Source organism: Acanthochromis polyacanthus, chromosome 3, assembly GCF_021347895.1.
Source record: "Acanthochromis polyacanthus isolate Apoly-LR-REF ecotype Palm Island chromosome 3, KAUST_Apoly_ChrSc, whole genome shotgun sequence".
In the NCBI taxonomy this organism is placed as follows: Eukaryota; Metazoa; Chordata; class Actinopteri; family Pomacentridae; genus Acanthochromis; species Acanthochromis polyacanthus.
Window position 1 is genome coordinate 5,677,254 of NC_067115.1, and position 24,175 is coordinate 5,701,428.

Sequence of the window (24,175 nt, forward strand, 5' to 3'; positions counted from 1 at the left end):
TCTGATGCTATTCATTGCCTTTTTGTTGCTTTATTCTTCCTTTTTTTTTGTTCTTGCCGACTTCATGGCCCACCTGTATCCGTGCTATTATATTTGTTTTTTATCTGTGTCCTTTGTAAAATCAATAACCATAATGCTTTGTGGAGATGTTTAATCTCTGTTGGCTTTTCTTTCACTTGGCCTTTCTGTAAGCTGAATCAATACTGTGTCTCTTCGTTGCATTATTGTGTATCTTTAAAAAAAGACACAGAAAGAGGTCAACTTTGACTTGCAATAAAAATTCAACAACAAACCCATAAGACTATATATTTTTAAAAGCATCCAGACAAAAAGGAAGTGCTATTTTAGAACAGGATGGACGAGAAGCAGGAAAAGGAAAGGTTGTATAGATCCCAAGACAACAGCGGAGGAAAAGCAGAAGTGTTCCAGGGTGATTTATAGAGGAGGGTGTAAACAGTTTCAGCCGGTGTGTGGTGAAACAGTGGAGACAGAGAGGGAAGGCCCAGTCAACAGCCAAATGACAGCCAGATCACCTCCTACCAGCAACCATGTGCAACGTAAAGCAGAGCATGAGAGCGGGTTGCGTGTAAGCAGCGGAATGTGTCAGCAAATGTGTGTTTTTGTCAGAATGATGTGGGGTCTTGTGCAATGTGCCTCAGTCTGAATTGTGGCTCCATGTGTCCATAAATCGCATATGGAGCTGCTTACTGTCATCTGGCATCCATTTCAGGAGAGCCTTGATGTCGCGCTGATTGCCGTCATCATCGATTCTCAACCCACGTCTTTTTTTATTGTCATTAACGGGAAGACTGGCGGAGTTCTTACTGGAGCCGAATGCGGAGAGGAAGCCTTACATGTACTGTACGATCTGCTGGTATGCAAAACCCCTCCACCCCTCACATGCAATTACACACATTTTTCTCTGTTAAAGAATGACATCACAGTTTGCAGGAATGTAACTTTGAGTAGACGCAGCCTTCGGTGTAGTCGTGCCTGTTTGAGTAAAGGAGATGAATAGTGTGTTGTTGGAGTTGAACAGCTCGGTTTGCTGTAACACACACACAATGGCAAAATATGAAGTTAAAACGGACAACATGTTCATTCGTTCAGCTGTATCTGTGTTAGTGTTCAGTGTTTGTGGATGTTTCATAGTCGTAACAACCCCAGATTTGAGATTTTGCTAAATTTAGTTGGAATAATTACGAGGGCTGGACCCGAATGTCCGAATATTTGTTCGCTACGGCGGTATCCGGATATTAATTTCGGAATCCGAATATTCGCCTCCCCCCCTTCCCCGGTCGGTCGTTACGGGGCGGAACGATTATTCGGATATCCGTCTTTAATAGGGCCCGAATATCCGGAGACCAGGAACCACTATTCGAGCCAGCCCTAATAATCACATCATACATCGATCAGGCATAACATCATGACCCCCCGCCTAATATTGTGTTGTTCTCCCTTATGTCATCAAAAATGCTCTGAACCACCTCTTAGGGTTTTCCTACCAGATCATTTGGGTGCGCTGGGTTGTTCAGTGGGGTTTTTGGGAGTCAAACTTGTTCCACCGCATCCTGTTGATGCTTCATCAGAGTGAGGTCTAGGAAGTTTGGAGGTCAAATCAACATCTTGGGCGATTGTCATGTTCCCCAAGATGTTCCTGATTGTTCGACGTTTTTGCGATGTGGCGGGGTGCATTTTCCTGCAGGGGTTGGCCAGGGACATTTTAGACTTCCATTTACATGAAGGAGGGTGCTTATTCTGGGACAAGGTTTATTTGGGTGTCTAAGCCTCATCAACATGGAGGCCGATATCCAAAGTTTCCAGCAGAACACCACATGGAATAAAGATGATCAGTGTTCTCCACTTCACCTGTCAGTGGTCGTAATGTCGTGGCTGATCGGTGATGTCCTTGCTCTTAGCAACAAATGACAAAGTTTGCCACTGTAGGTAGGTAGGTAGAACTTACAAAAGACAAGCCATGCTGGTCAAAGAAATAAGGTGCCGAAATAGTTTATATTGACAGTAAAGGTGCAAACTGCTATTTACAAAAAAATGTGCAAGAATGCTGGTGTTTCCAGTAAAATGGAGTCTAGTGCAGATGTGTGAGTGGATAAAGGTCAGCCATTTCAGAGTTCAAGAACATCTGGTGTTCTGTAGCGATGCAGCCAACAACAAAAGGAGAACTTTCAAATGTGGTGTAAAATCAGTGCTACTTTGTGGACGATGACAAAAACCACGACCAGTGAAGTCCAAACCGTTATCAACAGCTGCCTAAGAAGAGTTCTTGATAATTCTTGATCAATAACACTCATTTGTGAAGAACACAACAGCTACCAGCAGCAGGTGTTTATTCTGACAGTTTCAAATTCACACCAGCAGCTCATTTCCAGGCTTCTACTTGAAGTCCACCAGTGTGTGTGTGTGTGTTAAACCTATTATAGTTAAGCACTGCTTCAGTGTAGCATCCAACCAGCTCATTTTGGTGACACCGTAGCACAAAATTTTACTTTCAGCCGCTCACCCAACATTGAAACCTTGGGACTTCCACCTGACATGAGCACTGGTGGACTCTGAGCAGAAGACTGGGAATGAGCTGCTTTTTTAAATTCTAAACTGTCAGAATAAACACCTCCTCCTCCTTAATTACCGCTGAGTAATTGTCCTTGAACAAGACAGAACTCAGCAGATTAGAGTGAAAGTGTGTGTGAATATGTAACCGTGTCTATATCTGGAAAAAAGGAGCATAGAGGCTGTACTTTCACTGCTTCTCCACTATGTGCTGCATATGTTGTCCTGTAAGGCTGGAAGTGGACCCCAAACTGGGTGTGAAGACTGAAGAATATATTATTATATATAAATATATTTTCACAGTGAAACTTCTGATGTCCACATTTTCAACATTTTTGGTAAATCTTTGAAAATGTTTTGGTGGAAATAAAATAAATGCTAGAAAAAAAGTTTCTTTAAGAACATTTATAAAAAAAACAACCAAAATTCAGCAAAATTCGCTGGATTTTGGTTGACTTTTTTGTGAATGTTCTGAAAGAAAACATTAGAAGTTTTACTGATATATATGTAATCACTTTAGATTTTTTTTAGGACTTTTTGGGAAAATTTTTACTCATTTTTTGAAATTATTTACAAGAATTTTCTTGCCAAATTTGGGGCACATTTTTCAAATAAATTTTTTAAGGGAAACTTTTAACGGAATTTTCTTCCTGAAGGTTTTGCATATTTAAAGTTTGAAAATGTGTGAAAATGTGGAAAAAAAAAATATTTTCACAGTGAAACGTCTGATGTCCACATTTTCAACATTTTCGTGAGATTTCTGAACATTTTTTGGTGGAAATAAAATAAATATTAAAAAAAGTTTCTTTAGGAACATTCATAAAAATTAAATCAAAATCCAGCGAAATTTGGGGGATTTTTTTAAAAATAAAACTTTTAAGGATTTTTTTAAAGGAATTTTATTCCTGAAGGTTTTGCAAATTTTCAGAAATTTGGGGAATTATTTTGTTGAATTTTGGGATTTTTTTCAGACAAGGAAACAGTATTTTTTGGTGCCCGTAAATGAGGACAACAGGAGGGTGAAAACGCAAGGGAAAGTCTCACCAAACAAAACTGTACAGAAATGAGCAGATGTGCCAGATGTAAAACACGCTGAACCTGAACAAGTCAAGAATGCATTGAGCTGTGCTGCTCTGCTTTATAAGAGGATCACATGACTATTCCGTGTCCACACAGCTCGCTTGACTGAATCAGCTTTTGTAGTATCTGTTGCTACATGCAGTAGAAACCAATGTTTCTCATTCCTTTTCTTCCATTCACCATTCAGCACATATTTCACTTCTTCATTCATTATCTCACTAATACTGCAGGACTCCCTTTTGCCCTGTTACATTTCTAAATCTCACTTTCAGGAAAACAGTCTTGATAAACTGAGTTTTTTTTATTATTCACACATTCCCAGACTATTTAGGTTTATCCAGCGTTTCGAAGTTATTCTTATCTGGAGAAGGAATAGGTGAGCGCAGATGTCACCGGCTTCATTTATCGCTATGCTGGCCCTTTCTCATCCTCTCACCTGATAAATTCAGGACCCAGCCGGGCGGGTTGCCCACATTTAGTTTCACTGACCTCTTCCTCTACTGGGGGTTTTGGAAACGTAGTAGGTTTCAGTCCCGCCCTGCATGTGATTCAAACCATTTAAATGCTATGCAAAAGCCACAATTGCACTCATTTGAAAGTCAAAGATGAGGATTGAAAAGCTTTCTGCTTGCTGAGTAAGATAAAAGAAATGTAGAAGAGAACAGATCCTCACAGCAACAGCAGCAGCTTTATCAGCGCACAAAGCCGCTCAAGGCCACAGGAGACACAGTGTAGGATACAGTTTAAATACCACAGCGTGCAATGTTATTATCGGTTTGTGTGCCAAGGCTTCAGATGTGAGATACGACGGGGTCAGTCGTGTCTGAAAATGCAAAGCAGAGATATCTGAACCGAGAACCAGGCGATTGACAGCGTCTGAATCGTTCAGCCGCTTCTTTCCAACCTGTGGCTGGTTTGAACTGGTCTCAACCACAACATCCTCTGTTGGTCTGCTGTAAGAGCACATCCTGCACAGCGGTCCAATTACAGGACAGAGTTCTTTCACACCTTCATGAAAATGACAAAACCCTATGTCTCTGGTTGTACGTTCTCTATTGTTACGACAGTTTCTATTCATGGTTAACCCTCCTGCTGTCCTCATCACCAAAAATATTGTGTCCTTGTCTGAAAAAAATCCAAACATTCTGCAAAAAAAATTCCCAAGTTTCTGAAAATTTGCAAAACCTTCAGGGAGAAAATTCCAACAATTCCTTAAAAGCTTCATTTTTTTTTTTTTTTTTACAAAAATCCCCCAAATTTGGCAAGAAAATTCTGGTAAATATTTTCAAAAAATGAGTAATAATCTTCCAAAAAAATCCTAAAAATATCTAGTGATTATATATATATATCAGTAAAACTTCTAATATTTTCTCAAAGAAGATTAATAAAAATATCAACATGTTTAGGTGTTCTCTAACAAAACAACCCCCTTGTATGTATAGAACTGCTGTCATATCACACAATATTTATACAAGTATTGGCCTTAAAAAACCCATCACTGGTTACAGTCTGGCAACACATAATTCATCAGTTCACATGCTCAGTCTGCTGAATTTAATGCACTGAACATCTCATTCCAAAAGGCTTATTTATCTGCTGTCAGTAAAGCTGCTGAGATTTCCTACTAAGCCAAGAGAGCACAAATACAGACGGTTACTCGTGCTGGGTGATTAAATCTTTCTCCCAGCGCGGGTTCCAGTTCATCCTAAAGGAGATGGACGTTCTGTGAATAGATGATCCTGGTTTTAAACATGGGGAACTGTCATTCTGAAACAGGAAAGAGTCTCCTTCAAACTGTTTCAACAAAGATCTTACAGCTACAGCAGCTGGAAAATGACCCTGAAGTTAAACGACAGAGCCGAGTCAATATCATAAAGCAGTCCAGTGTCATCCATACGCTTTTGGCCATAAATTAGGCAGTGAGAGCAGCAAACTGCAGCTCTTCTTTCTCTACAGCTCCCCCTGCTGGCTGACACTGGACCATTAAAGCAGGGACCTCTGTTGGCAGCACATCCAGAGAAGAACTCAGTCAAGAAGGCAAAGCAAATGTAAGAACAAAGATGAGCTTTTTTTTTTAAATATTATTTTAATACTTTTCTTAAAAAAGATGCTGTACTCCATAATCTGAACAAGATGAATCTATTGACCTCACTGCCTCACTCACCAACATACCAACACATTGTTCTGGGTAAAATAAATCAAAGAAAAAATAGCAAAAGGAAAAAGGAAAGAAAATAAACTCAAAACAATCAAATATGAAAAGGGAAAAGAAATGAATGAAACGTTTAAAAAAAAATGATTATAGAATCGAAAACACTCACGGATCTCTGGGCCAAGCTGTAGAAAGCGGGAAAGGCTCCCGCTTCCAAAAAAAAACAAAAAAAAACACAATGGCACACGACATCCCAAAAAACTGTTACCTTGGACGATGAAAGCATCTCAAAAGTAAAAACTAAAAGACAGATTCAGAAACGAGAACCTATTACACAGACTGCAGAAGCTGTGAAGAAGATAGTGGCGGACGAGACGGCTAAGACAGGCTGAACACATGTACATGATGAAAAGAAATAACGACAAAATGAAGACATGTAAGTGCACATTTATGGAACAGCTACAGAATGATGGGGCCGGGTAAAGTAGTCACATGAACTGATTCTGAAACCGCTTCTTCAAACTATTACAAACTGCTGCATAACTTCGGATTTAAAAGGGGATAAAGGGAAAATTAAATAGCAATAAAAACATAGCCTTTAATATAAAGTGAAAAGAAGATGCATTTTACATGTAAAAAATGTGAATGAACTTTCAGCACTCGATAGATTGGTTTTGGCATAGAGTCGAGAAAAAAAAAAACAGAACAGAAAAGGTGTGAGAGAGAATAAGACAGACGAAACAATCCTCTCAATAGAATCATAAAAAAGTTTTCTTCTTTTCTTTACAGTAAATTCTACAAAATCAAAACCAGAGATCAACACAGAGACGAGCTTTGCTCCCCATAATCCAAATCCCTCTTATGTTCTTTTTCATTGACATTTTGTCGTATATAATATATATTCATGTATCTATTTATATATAATATGTATAATTTGCAGGGTGTGATCATTAGTTTACAGGCCAGAGCGCTAAGGCAAAGGACACACTCCGAAACTTTTAAAATGCCATCACTCCTTTCTCACTGCCCTCGAATGCAGAACACGGGCTGAGGCCTCCATCTCCTCCATTCGCGACTGAAGAGAGACAAGTAGAAGGAAGTGAGGGGAGGAAGGAGGTCGTAGAAAAGTGTGCGAAAGTGGCCAGGGTGTTTCGTTCCGACTGGGTCCTGAGAAAACAACAGACTCTCAGATGACGGCTGAACCTGACAAACTCGACCACCCCGGTCCAACCCTCTCGGTTAAAATCCAACTTAGAATAAAATTACCAGGGAGGCGAGGTTAGGAGAGAGGAAGAATAAAAGCAAAGTGATCTGTCCGTTTGCGATTTGTTCACCCGTTCCTTGTAAACTCACGTCTCTCTCATAGCAGACTAGAGATCGAGGTTGTCTTATTTTTCACTTATTTTCTTAAATTAAATCCTGCTCTTCCACACTATTATTATTTTTTTCGTGTAAAAGTTCTGTCTCCATGATTTCGTTTCCTCAAGGAAGCCGACTGCGTGTCTGTATTCGACCGAGCCAGACACCAAAATGTATGTGAGGCCGGAGGAAAAGAGGGTTTCATTTTCACTTCCCCCCCTCTCTCATTCACATGACACAAGCCAGCTGTTTCAACTACTGAGAGAAAGGGACAGTTACTAGTAAGTCTGTGTGTGTGTGTGTGTGTGTGTGTGTGTGTGTGTGTGTGTGTGTGTGTGTGTGTGTGTGGCCATGTGTATCAGAGCTTTGTTATTTATATGCATTTCGTAAATTTGCTTATGTGTGTCCTCCTCTCATGCCATCATCGTCTTTTTCCTCTCAGAACAGATTCTCTTCAAAAATTGCCATCAGGTCGCTCTGGAAATTGATGTCAATGGTGTCGGCCATCTGCAGGAAAGACGAGAACACGGAGAAACATTAAAGCCTCAGGTTAACAAAAAAAAAACAAACTCCAGAATCAGTGTTTCTGTTGCGGTTCGGTTCGTACCGCCTCTCTCCTCCGCCGCTCCTGCTCGCGGCGGCGTGCCATCTCCCTCTGCTGGTCGAGAGCGTTCTGCGCGGCCGAGCTGGGTGGGGGTGGGGCTTGAGGCTGTGGGGGTGGAGCCTGTGGAGAGTGAGTCGGCGGAGTCGAGGCTGGAGGCGTTGGAGCAAGCGGCGACTGTTGCTCTTGGCGACGGCGGGCGTCTTCTTGCGCTCGCCGAGCCTGCTCCATTGTGTCTTCGTCGTCACGGCTACAACATGAAAAGCAAAAGTAAGATGGCTGCCGGTTTTATTAGAGTTCCAAAATTCTGTTAGTCAGCTTCATTGGGGCACAGAAGAATATGGTTATGTGCGGTAATATTTTACCGCAAAAACTACATATTCTCTCATGTTGTACCAGCACCAGCTATTCTCCTCTCTGTCTTTAACCATCCATCCATTCTCTATACACCGCTTTATCCTCACTAGGGTCGCAGGGGTGCTGGAGCCTATCTCAGCTGACTCGGGTGAAGGCAGGGGACACCCTGGACAGGTCACCAGTCTGTCACAGGGCTACATATACAGACACACAATCACACTCACATTCACACCTACGGGCAATTTAGAGTAATCAATTAACCTCAGCATATTTTTGGACTGTGGGAGGAAGCCGGAGTACCCGGAGAAAACCCACGCATGCACAGGGAGAACATGCAAACTCTATGCAGAAAGATCCCAGGCCCAGGCTGGGATTTGAACCAGGGATCTTCTTGCTGCAAGGCGAAAGTGCTAACCACTACCCCACTGTCCATGTCTAATTAAGATGCTGGTTCTGAAAAGGCTAGTCTGCTCTGTTTGGTCAGCAGGCCAGAAGACAGCGAACCAGCGATGGTTATTCACTGTAAGCCCACAGCTGTGAGGGTAGAAATGCAACAATAGTACAGAAATAATGTCGGAGTGCGACGGAGCGGATCGTTCTGGGCTAAACTAATTGTGAAGCAGGAGTCATTTAAATGTGTTACATGGTGTAAATACGTAACAGAAGAAAAGGACTTCAAATGAGATGCTCAGGCAGGTAAGGAGCACCGACAAAGCAGGGATTCTGCAGAAATGCTTTTAATGCTATACTGTAAAAAATGTAATGCTACAACTGTGAACTCAAATTACACGCATTTGTTTTTTGTAAAAGATGATTTTTACATGAAAACTGTCTCCACATTTCACTATTTCTGAATCCGGAAACCACCGCTGACCACCAACAGACTGCAGTCATTCTCTGAAATCCATGTTTTCTCGCCATTTTTCCTGGAATTTGCATTTCCCAGCTCTCCTCCACCTGCTCCAGCCTGCCGGCCACTTTAAAAACATGCAGCTTTCGTCAGGTTTACCCGACCGGCCAGAACAATCATCGTAATGCTCCGGCATGTTTACGCAGATGCACATATCTGACGAATCACAGTCTACAGTTACATTATTATTGTTAAATATTTTTCTTGAAAACTGCAGAAAGAATTTTTAATGTCACTGAGAATCAAATGTAATGATTTTTAAGAAACCCTGGAAAGAATAACCCCCTTTAGTGTGGACTATGAGTTTTGTCAGTTTGCAGATCTTTACACACACCACAAAGCAGCGAGGAAATGGAAAAGTCTACAAAGCAGAATATGAGCTTTTATAGCAAATTTTTGACATGAGTCCCAAAATCAAAAGTCAATTTTTAATCAATTTTCAAACAATCTACTGTAATAACTACTTCCAGTAGCTCAGGATGGAGCCACTTCTACTTGCTTTGTAATCATGGTATATAAACAAAAAAGTCTGAATTTCCTCATTTAATACATTTTTACACACACATTAAACATGAAGATGTGTTTAAATCACCTCCTGGTCGGATCGCAGCCAATCCTCAGATTAGTTTTTGTCTTTTGAGGCAAAGAATTATTTCTAAATGTTAAACAATTACATGAGCTGTCCATTTAACTAGTACAGCAGTCCCAAGAACGCAACAGGTAGGAGGGTTTTTTCTTTTACACACGGCATGCTGCTACTGTTTTCCAATAATTACAGAAAAATCATAAAATTAACCTAAAACTCAACTGTGTTCATTTGAAACGGGACAAACTTGATCTGTAATAGGGATGTTGTGATGTTACAATAAAGCAACAATTAAAGCATTCTGATTGTGATTATGGTGCTGACAATAAAAAATGAAATACTGACAATAATGGTAATAATATTCACACAATACTAATGCAACATTCCAGTGCCAACACACAGCACAGTTAGGGTTACACACAGCATTTTGAATTTAATTTATGCAAAAAAAAATAAATAGAGAAAACACATGCTTACAAATAAATCTGACTGATATTTAAAAAAAAATAATTCAGATTTTCTGAAAAAAAAAAAATCTGAAAACATGAATATAAATTCTGGCAGCCCCAATTTTAAAAACTCCAGATCAAAGCGTGACATTCTAAAAGCTCACATGAATGGCAGGTTTACATGCTGTTGGGAATCTCAGACATTTACACCGGCTCGCACCACGCTGAAAATCCTGACACCGTGAGCTAACGTACGATGTAGGAAATGAACACGTTCACCGAGATAAACGCATCTCAAGTGACATTCAAGTCTCCGGGCTGATGGTATTTTGTACGGAAATTAATGAAAAAACAACGGTTGCTGGGAATGCTGGCAAAAACATACTTTCAAGTGTTCAACTATTTTACAGACAAACAGCTGAAGGGCTAAAGCTGCAGTGACATGTACACCCCCTGTCAAAAGTTTTGGGACGCTTTCTCATTCAAATGAATGAGAAAGCGTCCCAAAACTTTTGACAGGGGGTGTACCTGCTTTTGCTGCTGCTTACCGTAGTTTCTCCTGCTCTCTCCTGGCCTGCTCCGCCTGCGCTTTCAGCTGTCTCTCTCGCTCCTCCTTCTCTCTGGCCGCCCGTTTGAACTGTTCGAAGCTGTCGCTGGAAGAGCGCACTGAGGAGGCTGGCGTGGACTGAGACCTCTGAGCCAAGCTGGCCCAAGAACCCATGTTCTTTAACTTCACAGCGAGAGAGAAGAACAAACAGAACACAATGAGGACAGTAAGGGATCGAAAACGACCGGTTAAAAGAGGGAGAGAAAACCGATAAACCAGACAGAGGAGTCGAGCTCGGCGTAGCTTATGAGATTACTTTCCCATCTCACGCTGACACACACCTGCGTCTTCTTCGGAGCAATGGGAGTTTTGGGTTCTTGCTTGATTTTGTTATCCTGTTGGGAGCATGGCGGAGCTGGGGAGTCTGGGAGGCGAGGAATTGGGCGAGAACCATCCAATGGCTTCAGATCTAATCCTGAGGAAGACATGAATGGAGATGAATCACACACGTGCACCTGAAGCCTCCTTTTAGACAAGCACTTCTCTAAACTTCATGCCTGAATGAGCATCTCGATCGCTTTTCTGTGAAAGTCGTATCTGCAGTCTTACTAGGTCGGTAACATTTCTGTCTAAACTGCAGTAATGAGCAGGCACACAGACGTTATGTACTTTAAGCGACACGAACCCATTTAGAGAAAGATTTGCTCCACATTTAAGCACCATGATTGTTCCAGAAACAGAGAGCTGCAAACACAATCTGCGTGTCAAAATAAAAAAAACAAAACATACTTGTTCACTTTGCTCTATAATTTCACATCAATTATAAACTAAATGTCCATAAAACAGAACTTTTTCTGTGATGAAGACAGACACTGATTAATGAGACTCAATAATGAAAGATTTTGGTCTAGGTTGTTGCCTCCAGCTGCTTGATGGAGTTTTTCCTCTGAGTTTTATTTTATTTTATTTTATCTGATTTGTATTTTGGCAACGTGTTCTATTGTTGCTTCTTTTAATCTGCTTTTATTTCTATTTTTTGTTTGTTTTTAACTAGAAACTTTAACTTTGGTCACTTTGAGTGTTGTAGAGTGCTCTATGAATAAATTCTGATTGATTAAGTTTATTAAATGTCTGCAGCATCAGACAGCAGCAGGCTTCACATCTGAGCATCTTTAAGTAGAGTTGTGCGCATTTACCAATGTGGGAACTTAATTACATAAAATAATCCTTGAGATGGAGACAGGACTTATCGAGATCTAACAACAAGCCACAATGTGAGCTTTTTCTTCACCTCAGACATCACAGTTTGTCGGCCGCAAGACAATCATTTGTTACGTCACGGCTCGGTAAAGGAGCAGTTAGACTATTTTTACACACTGATAGAACTTTCAGTTTGGGGAATCATAAATAAATGAGGTTATCCAGACAGCTGTTACTAATTTACATCAGTCTTTTCTTCATCACTGCATTATACGGGGACTACATTTCAGACCCCTCAGCCAATCAGCACCAAGCGCTCTATGCATTATATTTCAATTAAATGTTCTTTTATTATGTTTTAATTAGTGCTTTTTAATATATTCTTTTCATTATTTTAGGCTAGAAGCTGCTTATTTTACCACAAAATAATCAAGGTAATGTAGCGATCGCAGAGCCGGTCGCTATGACTGAACTGTTGTGGGGGTTAAAATGTCAGTATTGTGGTTTCTATTAGTAGTATTAGTGTTTGTGTTTCATGGTGTTTGGTGGTTTAGTCGGCCTTGCTAGCTTGGTTAACTGTTCTATTGTCAGGACCGTGAGTGTGTCGCGTGTTTGATGACTTCCTGCCACACTTTATATAGTGTCACTCTGCATGTGTCAGAACGAAAGCATCCGCCAGCTGCAGAGAGCAGTAAAGGCAGATATCTGTTCTCCATTCTTCAATGCAGCTCACCACAACAATAAATACATAAAAATATCTATATGCGATATAGCGAAAAATCAATTTAAAATGCAATTTAAAAATCCACCATACAGGGAGACCATGAACAGTGAACCGCGATACGACCAGGAACCACTGCATACCACTAGTCCAATCTCATGTGTAGATCTAATATTGCATGTCACTGCGGTCAATATGACAGAAAACCGTCACTTTATCGAACCGATGCAGCAGCAGTCCTACATGCCCCATCTCCTAAAAGGGCTTTAGACAGCTGGACAGAGGAATTTATACAGCAATGCTTCCATAAAGTGGCTGTATTTAAGTGTGGAAGAACGCACACTTTCTGCGTTTAAAGTCACCATGAGGACCGACATGCCTGTGACTGTGGACAGACCTTTCCACACATTTGACTCTTTGATCACCACGGCAGAGAAACACAGAACGTGCAGCTTAAGATTCTGACATGTTGTAACATCCTACTTCGCTTTAGGCTCCACCATTTCAGAAATGACATTTTTCTTCTTGTAAAAAAGCCAAACGCTACCCTCCTCAGCTTCAGATATGATGGGCTTTTAAAGAAACACGACAGGCTTTCGTACTCACTGTGTTTGCTGTCGGGTTTGTGTGTCTCTTGACGAATGGCAGGGCTGAAGGGTGAGGGGGGCAGTACTGGTGACTGAGGCTTTTCTTCTTTCACCCCTACCAGGTTGGACCTCTGCTCCTACAGAAAGACAAACCGGTACATTAAAATGGTCAAGAGACAGAACCATCATTTTTGGCAAGTTATGCCTTTTAACATCCATGTGTGTTACATTTGTGTGTCTCTAAGCCTCATCTGCCTCAAAATACGCACATGAAGTGGGTGAAATTTTATGGCTTATATATATAATCATGAATTCTGTTCAAAGTTGCTGGTGAATCTGATATATTGCTTACATGCTTCTTGGTCTGTGAGGGCGACTGCTGTCCCATTGTATGGAACTGAGGGATCTGAGGAGAATGAATCATCAGCGGAGAGGGGCTCTCTCGCAGGCAACCTAGAAAAAAAAAAACAAGGTAAAGATATTTCAGCATTACCACAGAATTTAATGGCAAATTGAGCGTGTGCGGTGATGACATCTACAATCGTTAGAGCTGGAGCACAGAGAAGAGAACAGGCCACGCCTCTTCTGTCCTCCCTCCACTAGCTGTCTGTACACTTTAGAATTCTTTTATCTGTTTTTAAATCGTTAAATGATCTCACCCTGCTGTACCTCTCTGAGTTGCTTCACCCTCCTATGCACACCAAAACCTAAGCAGAAGCTCAGAGGGACAGAACCTGCCCTGTGGTTGCTTCAATTTTGTGGAACAAATTGCTTTTGCAGCTCAGACAGGCCCCTTCACTGTCCATTTTTAAATTCGTCTTAAAATCAAATTTTATTCCCTGGCTTTCCATCCAGCACCAAACACTGTTTTGTTTTTGTTTTTAGAGCTTTTATTTGCTTTGTTCTGGATGTCCAGCACTTTGGTCCAATCGGTGGTTGTTAAAAGTGCTCTATAAATAAAGCTGGATTGGATTGAAAGAAAACGATACAAAAAACACACAACAGAAAGTGTACTTTTAAGTAGTATTTTCCACTGCACACTACCTTACAGCATGAGCGGCTAAAGTAGCAGGACTTGTTCTTTACCTGTGACCACTGAGCACATGACGGTCACCTAGCTGGTCCTTTAAAATGAAGCTATCATGCTCAATATTATGATCAAACGCAGCATATATTTATCATAATCTATATCTAAGGTGGTTTGACTTCAAGCACAGAAACACACAAACATGACTGTACTGTAAATTTTTGACTTTTTCTTTTTAGCACTGCCCTCCTCCTGGGATCACAAAGTTAAAAAAGAAGCTGGAACAGATCACAACTAGTCAAGCAGCACAGCTTTTCATGTCAGAGCTCCAGGCGTTTTCACTGTTAGCACCGGTGACACCAACTTTCACATTTGGTTGCACCTCCCACCTTATCACAGGGAAAACACATCACTTGCTGAACATTTTCATATCAAGAGAAACTACAATTTACCAATACTCCCTAAATGCCCCACGCTGCGGTAGCTGCTGCGCTCAGACATGGGCAAGACCAAAAATTATTTTGAAAAGAGTAAACTAGGGCGTTCTAATGTCAGATTTGTCACAGATGAAACAGAAAGATTTTTTCTACATGCGGTCTTTTCTATGAGCAGAAAAAAAAGCACACAACAGCACCACTTTCCACCACTGCGGTTGACCGAGTAGCTTCCTGTGATGGTTTGAGCGACCCCAATACAGCTTAGTGATCATCATTCCCTCGCACAATCTAAAAAAAAAATGGTCGCAACCCATTTTGGTCTGGAGCTCTGTTGGTTCTTACGATGTAAATGCACTTTTTGCAGTTCTGTCAACTTCACTTAAAGCGTGTTCACACTTGGTGGGTTGGTTTGATTATAACAAACTGTGTTGTGACTGCTCTGTTAGTGCAGTTTTTTTAAACAAATAGTGAATAAACACCGGTCAAAGAACCCCCATACAGATGAATCAAGACTTGTCTTCTTTCTGCTCCCTTTCATTCTTGTCTGGTGACTGTATTTACATGAAACATTCTTTTTTATTTTACAAATGATTGAAATTATTTTATTTAACCAGGTCGGTCCCATTGAGATACACTGACCTCTTTTCCAAGGGAAGCCTGGCCAAGACAACAGCCAGAGGAACATTAAAAGTGCAACACTTAAAAACAAACAACACTAACTCATTCAACAAAATACATAAAATGCATAACAAAACAAACAAATAAAAATAACAAAAAAACAAGACGACATGGTCATCAATATCCCCCGCCACATGTGATGTCTATGAGTCTATATCCAAAATAGTGATCAAGGGCCATAACTCTGTTAAGTATTATCGCACAGGTCTCATTTTCGAACTTGATCAAGGTGTCCATGGTGTGAAGCTACACGCTAAATTTCGTAATCCTCGATGTAATAGTTTCTGAGAAAAGCTGTCCCCTTCATCTCGGACGGACGGACGGACGGAAGCACGGAGGCCAAACCTATATCCCCCTTTCCACTTCGTGGTGGCGGGGGATGATAAAATAAAATCTTGGTCTGATTTCAAACACTCTGGTGCAGCTCTGATTGAAATAAGAACACCAAACCAGGATGTCTGTACTCCAGCACACCTGCTTTTTGTCATCATAGCAGTTAAGCTGCCTCCTACAGTTCAGTACAGGCATCAGAACTATCATCTCCTTGTGCCGTATCTTCATTTGTGTGTGGAAAGAAATTCTGACTTTTTTTGTCCACTTTATACGCTTCAGATTGGGACCTTAACCATATGCACTTTGCTTTGTATGGTTTGGTTTAATGGTTAAAAAATGCCATAGTGAACATTAAATAAATCAGGATTAAAATGTATAATTTCTGCTTTTAGAAGGACCAAGAGAACCGAACTTTGAGTGTGAACACAGTCCTCGACAGTACAAATACATACACGAAATAAAAACATTTGTGGAGCATAAACACAACTTTTGAAATCACTTTGACAACCCTCAGTTTGGGAACCACTGCCTTGCGGTATTTTCACACATGTAAATATTAAAGCTGCTGTCCGGAGTTTGAATCGCAGCGTCTCCCAAAACACTGTTGGTCCCTCCCTCTGATTTCGCCCCTTTATTTGTGCACACGCGCAGTACATGAGAGAAGTGCCCGGAGTGCTGCAGCATCTCGCCTGTTTTGCTGTTTTCCCCTCTTCTACATTTAGTACATTTAGTAAATAATAAAGGAATTACGTTAGAATGCTGTACTGAGTCTAACTTGTCCTAATACCAAAATAACATGAATCTGCTAGGACGAACGAGTAAAGTTTCAATATGTGATTACACTCGTGTATCCCTCTCGATGACGTTGTTTATCAAACTTAGTGCATTTACGCGTGTATATGTGTTACATTGTTTATTTATTTCTATCTAGAGTTCAGAATTGCATGACTCCTCTGACGAAGAGTATGTCCCAGACGCCCCAACATCTTCCTCCAGAGGTCGGGCATCTAAACGAAGCCGTCAGGCGGGCTATGGAGGTCGTGGTCGGGGAGCGACGCGAGCACCCCGAGCCAAAAAACGTCCTGCAGTCTCTTGGCCTGACAAGCCGTGGGATTGGTAACTTTTCTGGAAGTTGCTGAGCCCTGATGCTCTCTCCTCCACAAGCAAAACAAATGTGCGCGCGGTTGCGTAGTGCGTAGCTCGCCCACCTCTGCATGGGCTTGCTTGCTGTGCGCGTAACCGTTGATTGACAGCATGACAAAGCTGAAGCTCGAACTTGATTGGTCGGCAGCGACCGGCGCTTTTTGGAATAACATGGGGGTCTATGAGAGGAAGGCGGAGCTCAGGAATAAATTTTCATATCGCGTTATACTAACTTTATATTATAGTATCGAACTAGACTAACACATTTAAGCTTTGTTAAACAATGATACATTAATTGAAAACAAACGGAAACTCCAGACAGCAGCTTTAAGCAGTCGGCAGCATTCGGCTTCTTACAAATCTCTGCTCTGGTATCTGCTGTTCTGACCAAGAAATTTACAAACTCTTCTCTAACAAGCTAGCATGTATCCCTACATAGGCGCAGTAGTTCATTTCTTGCTGCAGTTTATTTTCTTTGAGTGCAGAACAGCAGTGTTTAGTGACCGAACAGAATCATCTGAATCTTGTCCACAGGTGTGACACACATTGTAGTTCTGTAAATAATATGAAAGCTTGCCGTACATCAAAGTAAAGTGGCATTAGGTTGGGCATCTCTAAGCTTTTTCCTAAAGCGTACCCAAGCTCTTTTAAAGGCTCCATACATGCTAATAATGCTGTTCATGCCCAACATTTTCAACAGATACTTAAGGGAATGCTGCGGTCTGGGTTTTAGTTTGAAAACTCTCAGGCTGTCTTTTACCCTGGACAGGCAGAAACTGAGACTTTTGGAAAATGTTTTAAAGCATCCGCCATTATGTTCCCTTTCAGACTGGATCTTAGTAGCTAGTACATGTCATTCCCTGATTCGCTATGCTTCTATCTCATTTTATTCTGGAAAACAGAATAAAACGAAAGCATCAGCCTTGACTACTGGTTGCTCATGAAACCAGGATAAAGACCTGCAGACGCTGCTGACCTTGATGTCTACAGTAGCAGCTGTCTGGTCTTGTTTTGACTGCATGCACAGTGTACATGAACGGTCATGTGATACGAGTTTTCTGGTGTGTTAGTATGCAAGCCGGTTAGTTTCCTGAAATATCGTGAATATGCTTCTCTTGCCAGAGGTCATTTTCATTTAAGTAGTGTGGATGTTGCCTCTTTAAGTATTAGGATATCTCACCTGTTGAGAAAGGCTCTGCTTTGCTTCGTGGTGATGGCTGTTGTTGATGCTGCTGCAGCTGTTGTACCTTCTGCTGTAGGGCCACTCCCTTTTGTTGGTGCGACGTCGACGTGTGCGTATGTGCGAACTGCTGCTGCTGCTGCTGCTGTTGCTGCTGCAGGTGCGCGTGGCCTGAGCTGTGTCTCTGCGTCAGCGCCGGGGCGGCTGTCGTCATAACCTGTGTGTGCATTGACGAGGCCAGCTGAGAGGCTACCTGCACAGGTGAATGCGTGTGCAGCGGCTGCGTCTGCGTGGTGGGCCTGGCCTGAAGCGACTGCAGCAGGGTGTGGACCTGACTGAGCGGCGGGGTGTCGGAACTGGTGGGTGTCGGCTCTTCGTCGTCCTCCAGCAGAGCTTGGGGAGGCTGCGCTGAGAGGGTACCCAGGATGCCGTGCGACGTCGGCGAGGGGACGCGAGGGCGGGGGACGGGCTGGGGGAGGGTGAGGGGAAGGGAGGGCTGGAGCTGAGGAGAGGCAGATGGAGGCATGGAGGGGAGCGAGGACGGGGGAGGCTGCAGGGGTTTGGGCGGAAGCGGTGCTGCGCGGTTGCTAGGTCTCGACGGTTGCTGGGGAAGAGCGTTGTGGATCGCTGCAAACAGAAGAGAAGAGAATTATGGGATGCATAGTAAATAAAAACAGGAAACATCATTAACACGGATGCAGTTATAGATCCTGGTTTAGGACCGATGAACAGACAAAACAAGCACATTGAAATGTGGGGGACTATAATGAGCAATTTCCTTTATTGTCTTTGTCAGAATGAATAAAATCTTAACCAGAAACCAGCAATGAAAACATCATTACTTGCAATCATTAACTCTCTGAACCACAAGCAGTTTGTGGGCATTTTTACTCCTGTCACATTTTTGACACTTGTAAAACAAAGTGATCTGATGAATTATTTTACAATTAGATTAACTTAGAGGTTTATGAGTGGTTCAAAGATCGCTGGAAGGTTAAAAAAAAAAAACTTTAGACGACTCATTTTGTTTTTCAACTTTCTATTCTACATGGCAATATTTTGGTGATTTTTAAATACCTTTTCTTTTTTGGGTTTTTTTAAGTTTGTGGGTTTTTTTTTTGCCTTTTTTTGGTTTTATTCGATAGGTGCAGGGAGAGACAGACAGGAAAGGAGGGAGAAGTGTGGGGGGAAGAAATGCAGCAAAACGCTGTGAGAGGGAACTGAACTAAATGCCTTTTAAATCTGCTGGTGGGTTTTGAGGTTCAGAGTCATTAACATTCTAACATTAACGGTCATATCTGAGACGAACTATAGATTTACAAGCAGAGCTGCTGTAGTTTACATACCTGGGGAAGGTATGATGGGATGTTGATTCAGGAAGGGGTGCGTCTCGGTGGGCGTCTGGCTGGTGGGGGCGTTTGCATTAAGGAGGCCAGAAGCGACGGGGGCACCAGCAGTAGTAATGGTTGCATTGGGCTCTGTGTTTGACTGAGTCAGGTGAGGGTTCATGAAGTGAGCCAGAGGATCAAATCCTGGTGTCAACAGCTGGGAGTCCAGAGCAGGGACAGAGGGAGGGGGGACAAATGGTGGTGGTTTCTGAACCACCTGAGGCTGAGTGTGAGGCTGAGGAGGCATCGGGACGACTCCGCTGAGGGACTGGTGGTGCGGTCTCTTGGTGTCCTTGTTAGTCGAGTTCTTCTTCTGCTTGGGAACCAGCCCTGTGGTGAGAGACACAGAGGGAGACACAGGAGTATAAGAAACGAGGCAACATCATCTGTAGAAGAATTACAGTAACTACCGATCCAAACATTACACAGTGGTGCACAGTGATGTTTGCATATTACCATTCTCAGAGTCTTCACTATCAGAGGAATCACTGCTGCCTGAAGATGAGGATCCTGTCTTCATCTTTGTCACATTTGTCATTTCCAGAGGCTTCTCTGCAGCTACAGACATCCACAACATTTAGAAACGGAATCCAATAGTCAGAAGAATATCACTTAAACTAAAAGCAGACAGGCAGAAAGGTCTCTTTAAATACATATCCTCCAACACGTTAAAGTAAGAACCTGTTACGTTACATTTGGTAAGCTCTAAAAACCCTTCAGCAGAGTACAGTGTCTATGGTTTGGGCTTGATAGTTAAACATTATAGTATCCGTTAGTGTCAGTTAAATGTTTGTCGGGTAACTGGACCTAAATCAGTACTTGTGCTATTAGAAAGTACTCAAAACTGCCTTTGTGGTAGTTTTCACTAAAGAAGGAACTTCCTCTATTTTCAGCATGATTACTACTTGCCTGAACATGACCATTATCCGTACCTTGACCTGACCCTACCTTAGCATGGACATAATTAAGGTAGACCTGAGACCTTTCACCAACATAAAACATTTCAAGTCAAACCTGTTCTGTAGGTTCCATCACAAATTTGTCAACACATTATGTAAATGATATAAACAGGAATTTAAACCGGTCTTCTCATAAGAATGATGTGGGACTCAAAGATACTAAGCCAAAGCTTTTCTTTGGCTATATTATAAGCAGTGTTTGATGTTGTCATTTGTAGCTCCTCACTGCTTTGCTTTGTGGCTGCCTGGTACTAAAACTCTGTGGAGTGTGAGGCTGAATCACACCTGTCACAGCACGGGACAAATTTGTGTCTTTTTATTTATTTTTATTTACATTTCCATTCCAAACACAAGCAAAAAAGTAAAAGATCCCAGCCATGCTTGGAGAGCATTCTGGCCTATAAATGCAAAGCACAATTATGGCTGTTCATTCATGTCTCAGTGGTTCCCACACGTTAAGAATTTACTTGTGTGGCTAAACGTGACAGGCAGATTTTTGGTCACATCTCCACCCAAAATAGCCGTACTCCAAAACTCGGCTTAAAAATGACCTTTGCAAGACAAAGCAAAAGTAGATTGGGAAAACATTTGTAATTCGCCAATTAGTGATTGTTTTGTTTTGATGACTTTACCGACAAGAAGTTTGTTGCTTCCTATAAATTAAAGGCACGGCATGGGGCGGCATGGTGGGTAGAGTGGCCGTCTTGTAACTGGAAGGTTGCCGGTTCGATCCTCGGCCCGTCGAGCTCATGTCGAGGTGTCCCTGAGCAAGACACCTAACCCCTAATTGCTCCTGGTGGGTCGTGGTTAGTGCCTTGCATGGCAGCTTCTGCCATCAGTGTGTGAATGGGTGAAGGTAGCGTATCATGTAAAGCGCTTTGGATAAAAGCGCTGTATAAATACAACCATTTAAAGGATGGGAGTGACTGGTCTTTACATGGACTCTCACAGAACTTTCTTTTTATATATATATATATATATATATATTATTTTTTTTGGCCTTTTCTAGACTATATCGGATAGGAGAGATAGAGAGAAGAGCTGGGGGAAGACACGCAGCAAAGGGCCGCGAGCGGGAATCGAACCCGAGCCGCTGCATCGGAGACCACACCCTATACATGGTTCACCTGCTTAACCCATTGAGCTATACGGGAGTCCCCTCTCAAAGAACTTTCAATACACATCTAACCCTGAATGCTAAAACCAGACCTTCGTATCTAGGATGACACTAACATGTGAATCTTTGTAATTCCAAATTGACACGACAGTCTTTCAAAATACAAATAACCCACCTGATGGTTTTTTCTTCTTCCGGAGGCAGCTGGACACGTATTTCTCCAGCTCTCTCAGCGTGGAGGGCTTCAGCGTCTCAAAGTCGATCTCAATCTCGTCGGGGTTCGAGTTCTTCAGCGAAGGCTCACGCGTCTGGATTATGTGCACGACTCGGCCCAGTTTTTCACCAGGCAACTTGTTGATGTCCAGACTCAGCTGGCGTTTCTCCTCGTATGACATCGGCTTGCCTCTATCAGCAGACACACCTCCGAATATATCTGGAGAGGAAAGCATTGGAGTGGATTGACAGTGGGCCTTTGTTTACAGATAACTGAACATCATCTGTGCCTGACATACAAGCAAAAATTCTACTCAACACATCTGCTGTGTCGTCTACATACCAATGTCATCCTCTGCTTCAAGAGAAGCTGAGGGGACAAGAGGGGTTGGTCCGGGCTGAGGGGGCACAGCTGGCCGGCTGTTTTTAATTCCTTCTTTCTTACTGTGATTGAGAAATAATTAGATTAGCTCCAGTTAATGCAGTTACTATAAAATCACTTGGCTTGTTACTTCTGTGAAACCTACCCGGGCTTTTTCTTCTCCTTCTTTGCAGTGATCGGTTCCTTGCTGCTCTTGCTTTTCTTCGACGTCTGAAGCATCACAAGGGGAGGGGTCTCCACAGGTTCCTCGGCTCCCAGCTTCTTTTTGTGCTTTTCTTTCTTCTTCTCCTTCTTCTCCCTCTCTTTCTTCTTGGGCTTGCTGGCCTGCGGCTGGGAGAGCGCTGCGAGCTGCTCATGGACAGCTTTAAGCTGGACGACACAAACACACACAGTTGTGGTCTTAAGAGAGGAACAAGAACTTCTCGAATCTTTGCATTTGCTTCTCTGTGTTCCAGCATTCACCCATGTTCGGTAAAGCTGTTCTGCATGGCCCACCCACCTGTTATGTGTCTCATTAGCCTCCCTCCCCCTTCATTTTCCATCCTCTAACCTGTTCCTGTAACTCAGCCAATCGATGCTGCCTGTCTTGTTCTGAGTCTCCTCCTGAGGACTCCGATTCGGAGGAACTAGAGCTGTCGTCTTCCGAGACAGCAGAAGGAGGCGGGGCTTGTCGAGTGGAGGGGGCAGGGTGGAGGGCCGACGATGGGGTGGGAACAGGGGCAGGCTCCTCTGGCTCATCAGGCATTTTGGCGAAACGCATCTCAAACACGTCCTGTTCAGATGATAGAATGGCAGGAGAAACTGTGAGCGCAAATGAAACACCAAACGTATTTTCTTTATGGATTTGACACCAAACAACAAACATTAATTTTAAAAGTTTCCTTCAAAAATATAAAATGTTTAACAAAAAAAACTACTTCATTCTAACTATATTTGTCTCAACTGTGTTCTATATGATGAAATATATGTGAACAAACAAACACCACACACGTTAGCTGACTGCTGAAAACGTCTTTCTAAAACCTCGGATGTTAACATCTTTATGATCTTAAAGTAGTTCTTTAGGAAGGAGAGCAGGTAAAGACAATTAGATTTTTTAATTATGTGGACAAAAGTAGATTTTAAAAAACGGAAGAAAACTGATTGTTTAGATCTGTTTATAAAAGAAGTTACATCTAAGCAAACTCCTCCCTAGCTCATAAACAACCCCTCAGATCTCTTCACCCTGAGGTAAGTAAGGTGGCTAAATTCAAAGTAAACCGAAAACACGTTCCACTTTTCGGGGAACGATTTCCACAAGATTTTGTTACATTCTCTCGTTTAGGTTTCCAAGAGTGTCCACATACTCATACATGTAAGTTTATTCTCATTTGCTTGACAGTAAGTGACATGTGTTTACCTGTAATTTGCGCGCCATGCCGACCACATCGTGGTCTGGAGGATTGTACTTGTAACAGTTGGAGAACATCAACCTGACGTCCGAAGCAAATTCTTGAGCGTCTCTGTACTGTCTGTTGTCCAGCTTTTTCTAAAAGAGACAAATGAACAAATATATTTCAAGGATCAAAATCTTGTTCGTGCTTGCCCTGAGAAATACCAGTTGAGCTTAAAAAAAAAACCAAAACACGACATATAAAGATCATGTAAGTATGCGAACCTGAGGCTATGTTTTTTAAAATATTATTTTTATGGCCTTTTTCGGCTTTATTGGATAGAGACAGGAAATGGGGGGAAGACATGCAGCAAAGGGCCGCGAGCGGGAGTCGAACTTGGGCCGCTGCTGGTGGTTTATTATATACATAAACCAACTACTGTAAAATCACCTTGATGGTGCTGAGATCCATGGGGTGCTTGATGATGTCGTGGTAGTCATGGAGGCCAAGAGCTCTTACATCAACAGGTTTGTAAAAAGGCCAGGCATATGATACATGTTTCTTAGACAGCATCTCTCTGACGAGGCGTGTACAGGAACGCAGCTGCTCCTGACGTGTCGGCGTTACTGTCCCGCCTGTCTCCAAACCTCCTCCCAGGTGATGCTGAGAGTCCGGTTGTGACGTCTCTCTTTTGGGTTGCTTTAATGGGCGACTGCTCTCTCGGCGTGGTCGAGTCTCAGCAGAGACCGGAGATGATTCACTGAGCTGGTCGTTGGCTGTGGGTGTTGTGGTGTCAGCTTTCCTCTTCTGGCTTTTCCTTTGCTATTG

General features: G+C 42.3%; 1 protein-coding gene across 1 annotated transcript in view; it reads right to left on the minus strand.

Annotated features, from left to right (window-relative positions):
• Positions 1-5,771: 5,771 nt before the first annotated feature.
• Positions 5,772-24,175, minus strand: part of LOC110963592 (bromodomain-containing protein 4-like) — a 28,046-nt gene continuing 9,642 nt past the window's right edge. The window contains exons 8-22 of the mRNA XM_022212034.2: positions 23,798-24,169; positions 23,374-23,502; positions 22,525-22,746; positions 22,120-22,343; positions 21,936-22,036; positions 21,555-21,812; positions 19,760-19,861; positions 19,262-19,633; positions 17,916-18,542; positions 13,470-13,570; positions 13,137-13,254; positions 10,951-11,084; positions 10,611-10,792; positions 7,767-8,010; positions 5,772-7,666 (exon numbers count right to left, since the gene is read on the minus strand). Of these exons, the coding sequence (XP_022067726.2) occupies positions 7,598-7,666; positions 7,767-8,010; positions 10,611-10,792; positions 10,951-11,084; positions 13,137-13,254; positions 13,470-13,570; positions 17,916-18,542; positions 19,262-19,633; positions 19,760-19,861; positions 21,555-21,812; positions 21,936-22,036; positions 22,120-22,343; positions 22,525-22,746; positions 23,374-23,502; positions 23,798-24,169 (3,255 nt within the window). The 3' untranslated portion in view covers positions 5,772-7,597. The remainder of the gene's footprint in view (positions 7,667-7,766; positions 8,011-10,610; positions 10,793-10,950; positions 11,085-13,136; positions 13,255-13,469; positions 13,571-17,915; positions 18,543-19,261; positions 19,634-19,759; positions 19,862-21,554; positions 21,813-21,935; positions 22,037-22,119; positions 22,344-22,524; positions 22,747-23,373; positions 23,503-23,797; positions 24,170-24,175) is intronic.